The following is a 5,699-nucleotide window of genomic DNA, read 5'->3' on the forward strand; positions in this document are numbered from 1 at the left end:
GGTTGTTCCCTTTTTCTGGCCTCTGGGATGACGGGCCACTCTCACCCAGGAACACCCAGAGCTTCCAGCAGCTACTGTGGCCTCCTGGCGCTGAGGAGCCCTTGCCTAGAGAGGAGCGCCCACCCTTCATAGCCCCCTTGAGTCGTTGCTGAATCCTCAAACGGCTGATGAAAAAGATGGGGATTAAGGAAAAAGCCAGCAAATGGCAGGCCAGCAAAGGCAGAATAGAGGTGGTTCCAAGAAAGGCCCAGAACTTTGCCTCAGGGCCTGGGAGGCCAGACACACGGACACACACAGCAGCTTCGGCCCCACCAGGAGGCATGTTATTTCTTCTTCCCTTGCTCAGTCCACTGCCTGGCCACCGTCAGAGAGCCAGGTCCTGAGGGTCAAGCAGCGAGAAGGCCCCATTCTTTCGGAAGAACGATTCAATGCGGCACATCTTACAGGAGACCAGTTCTTGCTTCACTGGGGGGCCTGCGGAAAGATGTCAGAGGCCAGGAATGGGGCCTGGGAAAGGGAACTTGCGGAGCGTGGGAACCCTGCCTACAAAGCCCTAGGAATCTGCCTGTATTGTATCCACATTGGAAGTGTGAAGGAATAAAAGGTACTTTTGAGGAACACTGGCTGTGGGCAAACAGGGAACCAGCTGGGGGTCCAGACCAGCAGGGACAGCCGAACTGGCCAGTCTGTCACGTGCCATCATTTCTCCCACCTCAGGCTCCTCCACAGAGCCGGTGGCAGGACACCCAGCAGTGCTGGTCATGGGGACAGACAAAGCTAGACGGCTCTGGGAGAGAGAGGGTTTCCTTCTAACTCCTGCTCTCTTGGGACATGCTTTCTGCTTTTGTGGGAAAATTCCTCTTTTCCCCTTCCCTTTAGGACCCTAAGGAAAGTGGGGGAAATTTTTAGGCAAAACATCAGCCGTGTTTATCCCCAACCATCCACCTTTTTCGCCCAGGCACTCAAGCACGCGGGTGGGCGGGGGCCGCCAACGACACACACGGACAGCGACCCATGATTGAGCTGCCTCACTTGCAACTCAGGAGCACAGAGAGCAAAGGACACGGCCTCACCCAGCAGTCCTGCCACACTTGTGGGCATGTTCCCTTTCCTGTGCCATTTAACTCTGCATCTCCAGCTACACCACTGCCTCCCCCCTCTCCTCCAGGTGGACAACCTTGACTCAGCCTCACAGAGAAAGCAGACTCGGTCCAGGTGGACAGCCTGCCCACCAACATCATCTCCCTACCCCTCTCTGTGCCCCCTGTCTCTCGTGTCACATTCCAGCTCCTGGAGTTCCCCGGGTGAGCCCACCCAACCTCAGGCTTTAAATAGCACCTACATCCTGATGACCCCCAAACTTGCACCTTCGGCTCTGACCTCCCTCCAGAGAGGGGACCTCCATACACAGCTGCCTCGTTGGCCCCTCCAGCACGGCCAGGGCCCACCTGTCTTCACACACCCTCCAGCCCTGCTCCTCCCCATCTTCCTTGTCGAGGAGCTTGGGCCCAACACCCGGGCTTTGCCACAGTCTCCTTTCCCCTTCTGTCATTCAGTCCATCAGCAGGCTTCATGACTCCTCCTCCAAAACATAGCCTGAATGTCCCTCGGCTCTACTGCTAATCACCCTCGCCCAAGCCATCGTCCTCTCCTGCCAGGGTGACCCAACAGATGCAGACCTCAGCTGCTAGAGTTGACTCTTTCCCAGGAAAGGCCGTTACTTACAGAATAGTTAGTACCCTACCATTACCATTCACGGGCTTAAAACACTCTGTGGCTTCATCTCCCACTTGGATAAAATCCAACTTCCTCCTTTGTGTCACTTAACTTCTGTTAGGTCCCCAGAGAGGCCTGCCTGGACAATCCAGCTTAAAGCCTCACCCATCCCTTGCCATCTCCCCCATCACTCCCTAGTCTCATCATGGAACTGGTCCTTCTCAAATGGGTCCTTTGTCTTATGTTCACGGCGTGGACCCCCCACTAGAATGGACACCCCCAACCACGTCTCGCGTGCCTAGTGCTGACAGCAAGGCTTGCCTCTCAGGGCAGGGGCTCTGTGTTCATGAGGGGGATGATTGTGGAGAGGTTGGGGCTCACCCAGCTGCCAGCCGTACGTGAAGCTGGTGGTGATGGGGAAGATGTAGCGCATCTCTGGCATGTCCAGTTTTCGGGTGTTGAGGTAGCGATAGCGCCCCTGGAAGTCGTGGGAGATGCCTTCATACAGCAGAGCCCGGGTGGCAGGCGGGACTGGGTACATTTCTGACTGAATAGTAGGGGTCTCCAGCGCAGGGCTGGGGGCCTTGGTTGGCATCGCTTTGGGGGTTGGTGGAGGTGGAAGTGGGGCTTTGGGGTGCAGGGTGGGCAGTTTGAGGGGTAGGCGCGCTGCAGCCTTAGCCCTCTGCTTGGCCTTCACCATCGTCCCATACTTGCGGTGCCATTCACAGCGCAACATCTTCTCCCGCAGATACTCCTCCTTCCAAAAGTTCTGCCGCAGCGTATCCAGGTTGAGCTGCCGTGACATGGTAGCAGGGGAAGAAGCAGTACCTGGCTGTCTGTCCCCAAGGGGTGAGCAATAGCAAGCACAGTCATTCTGACAGCAGGGGCTGCCACAGGCAGTCACCCGGCAACCAGGCCTCACCTCACACAGGGCCAGGGTTCTACTCGCCCTGCCTAGAGAAGACCTCACACGCCTCACTCCAGAGGCAACCTCAGGCCAGAGCCCATCGGCTAAGACCCCTGATCTCCAAGCCTCTTGGAGGACCCAGGCTTGTTCTGATACCACAGGCTTCTAGGTTTCCTGTGTTTCTGCTTCCATCCGTTGGGGTTAGGTCCGTTCCTAGCCCAAGAGAGACTGAAGTGGGGGAGCCAAGGGCCTGGGCACAAAGCCTTCTCCCATTCCTCCCCACCAGAGCAGGTCACTGTTGATTCAAAAGATCCATCCTTGAGTTAAGACCTCCTGGCACAGTCTTCCTGGTCCAACTTTGCTATGCCTGTATCTTTGGCCAAACCTTTCCCAGCCCTGCCAATCTAATCCCCCCAAGGGCCTCATCCCATGCGTATCCTTTGTAGCACCCAGCCTCAGTTTGGAGAGAAACAAGAACATTACTTTTTTAATTTAACATCAACAATGACACTGTGTAACAGCACAGGGAAGAGGTAGTGGAGAGAAAACACTCAAGGCTTCCTGTTCCCTAACCAGGCTTGACTTTAATGGCAGAGCCCCAGCAACCTGGAAGCCCCTCACTTAGCCTCTTAGTGGAATGGGAAGGGGCAGGGGACTGGGGCTCACAACTTAGAGAAGGGCTGACGGCAAGCCTGGGAGAAGCTGCCTGGCTGTGGGGAAGGCCCTAGCGCAGGTCCTCGGCCGTGAACATGCCCCTGGCCCTGCGCAGGATGGAGTCCTTGGCGGCATCATAGGGGTGCTCCTTGGACGGGATCTCCAGAACAGCTGGAATGGAGCGCTGGTGGGCGTCGAGCGCGTGCCGCACCATCTCTGCGATGTACTGGTTGATGAGGATAATGCCAATGTCATCCCGGTTTAGAAACTGCCTGTTGAGAGAGAAGGGATTGCAGGCAGTCCACTGTGAGGTGGTGACGCTCGGCTGTAGAGGGGAATGGGCTTGACCCAGAAACCGCAGAGTTCAAGGGCAAAGGTTGCTAGCTAAACTTTCTCCACTCTAACCAGGATCAACTTCATTAAAAAATCTAAGGGCCCTGGCTGTCAGGGTCGGCTTCTACCTCCCCTGCTTGGAAGGCTTCCACGTGAACTGGTGCTGAAGATTAGGGCACATGCTGGCATATTCTGTATGCTACAAGGGTTAAGAATATGCATGTCTGTCCCTTTGTATGTACATGAAGAAAAAGCTGAAAAAGGTAAATAAGCAATTAAGTGTTTATGGGGTGGAGAAAGGAGGTAATGAAGTGGAAAAAGACAGGGTGGGATGGGAATAAGACTTTTCAATGTCTAAACCTTTTAAATACTAGTTTGCAAACCACATGAATACTTTAACTTTTCAAAGGAAAACAATTTTTTTTTAAGGAGGCTGATGAGACCACTAAAGGCCTTAAGGTCTATGCTGATGAGGCTGGCGGATGGATCAGAGGGGAAGTTTGGTGTGAGCCAAGAATACAGACAAAAGGAAGAAAATCATACTTTCCCCAGAGAGAGAGCCTAGACTGGGATCTCCCTTCTTTGTGATCACCCATACATTAGTTAATTAAAATATTAAAAACTAATTTTACTGAGTGCTTGCTCTGTGCCAGGCACTACAGCTGGTTAGACCTGATGATCTCTGGGTCCCTATGGATAGAAGCATGGAAAGTTCTTGGAGTAAAATCTGTCCTTCTCTCATGGTAATTTGGGTCACTTTGCCAGAATGCTTAGAGATCAGGCCAGTTGAGGGCCTTTCACACCCCAGGCAGTAGGAACCAGTTTGAGCCTGCATCTCAGGGCTGACTGTGTAGGGAAAAACAGGTCAACGTGGTATGTCCCTGAGACTTGGCAACAGGGACCTTAGAGAAGGGGTGAGAAAGCATAGGGGGCTGGCATTCTCAATTCAAGTCTCACTTCCTGGTTTAAGGGGTAGGCCTGCATTCACACTACGAAACTATTACTCTTGTCCCAGGGCAAGAAATGAGAACTTGAAATGCAAGATCTTAGCCGGAAGCAGGACACTGTCCTGGTATCTGGTTGCTGCACTCTGGACAATGGGAGATTCTAAGAGTGAGGGAACTGTACAAGCAAAGCGTGGACTTGGCTTAAGAGAGTTGGGACTGGGTTCAAACCCTCTCCCTCTCTTCCAAATGGTACGTACTTGAGTACGTAACCCCCCTGAGCTTTAGTTTTCCCACTTGTAAAGAGAACGATAACCCCTACCTTACAGAATTGTTAGCCTCTAAGGGACGTGAAAACACAAGGAACCTCCACCCTGACCCCACTGCCTAGGTGTTCCCGATGAGTGCGTGGTTCCTTTACATGCCAATCCGCAAGAGCCGAGTGCTAGCAAGGCTGGGGGCGAACGTGGGCGGAGCTGACACGGGACCCTGGGGCGGCGCCCGTCACGAGCTCTGTTCCCCTTCTTTCCTGACACAGTCATGTGAAGATGACGACTTGACATAGCCCGGGTTCTCCCAAGCCCCAAAAGGGAACTTGGAGCACAGAGGCCTCCTCCGGAAGGGCTGCCGGACCACCTTCCTTGACCCTCGGTGTCGGGGTCCGGAAGCCCAGCGCAGGCCCGGCCGCCGGGTCCCCGCGCCGCCCCCGCCTGCTCTCCGCGTTCCCACCCAAGGCAAAGGGTCCCATTCAGGCCTCGCGGGCTACCGTACCGGAAAGTGTCTTCGATCTCATTGATGGTTGTATCCTTCTCCACCACCAGGAAATTGGGCTGGCGGTTCTTGTTAAGCTCCCCTATGCCACCCAGCAGGAAGCCAGTCACCGTGTCCTCGTCTCCGATCACCGCGATTAGCTTCCCCCTACCCGCCATTCTCGCAGGCAGGTCCGCGACGGCCGGGAGTCACCGATGCCCCACCTCCGCAGTGCGCCGCCTTTTCGACCGCACCTCCACCCCTTAGACATGCGCAGTTCACCACTCCGCCTCCCGGGACATGCGCATCAATAGTAAAACGGTCTCAATCTGAATACGCCTGCGCTATAGAGGCCCGAACCTGGGGACTACGATTCCCAGAAGTACGCGCGGCAA

General features: G+C 54.8%; 3 protein-coding genes across 9 annotated transcripts in view; 1 reads left to right on the forward strand and 2 right to left on the reverse strand.

Annotated features, from left to right (window-relative positions):
* The window catches only part of KCP (kielin cysteine rich BMP regulator), a 32,145-nt gene extending 31,527 nt beyond the window's left edge, over window positions 1-618 (forward strand). For 5 of the 7 annotated variants that reach the window (XM_032305039.1, XM_032305028.1, XM_032305029.1 and 2 more), the window contains one exon: window positions 50-618. In XM_032305039.1, the coding sequence (XP_032160930.1) occupies window positions 50-152 (103 nt within the window). In that variant the 3' untranslated portion in view covers window positions 153-618. The remainder of the gene's footprint in view (window positions 1-49) is intronic. The other 2 variants (XM_032305033.1, XM_032305034.1) reach the window with 1 other exon arrangement.
* ATP6V1FNB (ATP6V1F neighbor) lies at window positions 341-2,521 on the reverse strand. The gene is made up of 2 exons (XM_032305040.1): window positions 2,098-2,521; window positions 341-474 (listed from the first exon to the last, which is right to left on the reverse strand). Exons 1-2 carry the CDS (start codon window positions 2,519-2,521, stop codon window positions 365-367), a joined length of 534 nt encoding a protein of 177 aa, XP_032160931.1. The 3' UTR covers window positions 341-364.
* Window positions 2,522-3,085: 564 nt separating this feature from the next.
* ATP6V1F (ATPase H+ transporting V1 subunit F) lies at window positions 3,086-5,591 on the reverse strand. The gene is made up of 2 exons (XM_032305041.1): window positions 5,326-5,591; window positions 3,086-3,549 (listed from the first exon to the last, which is right to left on the reverse strand). Exons 1-2 carry the CDS (start codon window positions 5,481-5,483, stop codon window positions 3,348-3,350), a joined length of 360 nt encoding a protein of 119 aa, XP_032160932.1. The 5' UTR covers window positions 5,484-5,591; the 3' UTR covers window positions 3,086-3,347.
* Between the last annotated feature and the right edge of the window lie 108 nt (window positions 5,592-5,699).

Source organism: Mustela erminea, chromosome 11 (genome assembly GCF_009829155.1).
Source record: "Mustela erminea isolate mMusErm1 chromosome 11, mMusErm1.Pri, whole genome shotgun sequence".
NCBI classification, from domain to species: domain Eukaryota; kingdom Metazoa; phylum Chordata; class Mammalia; order Carnivora; family Mustelidae; genus Mustela; species Mustela erminea.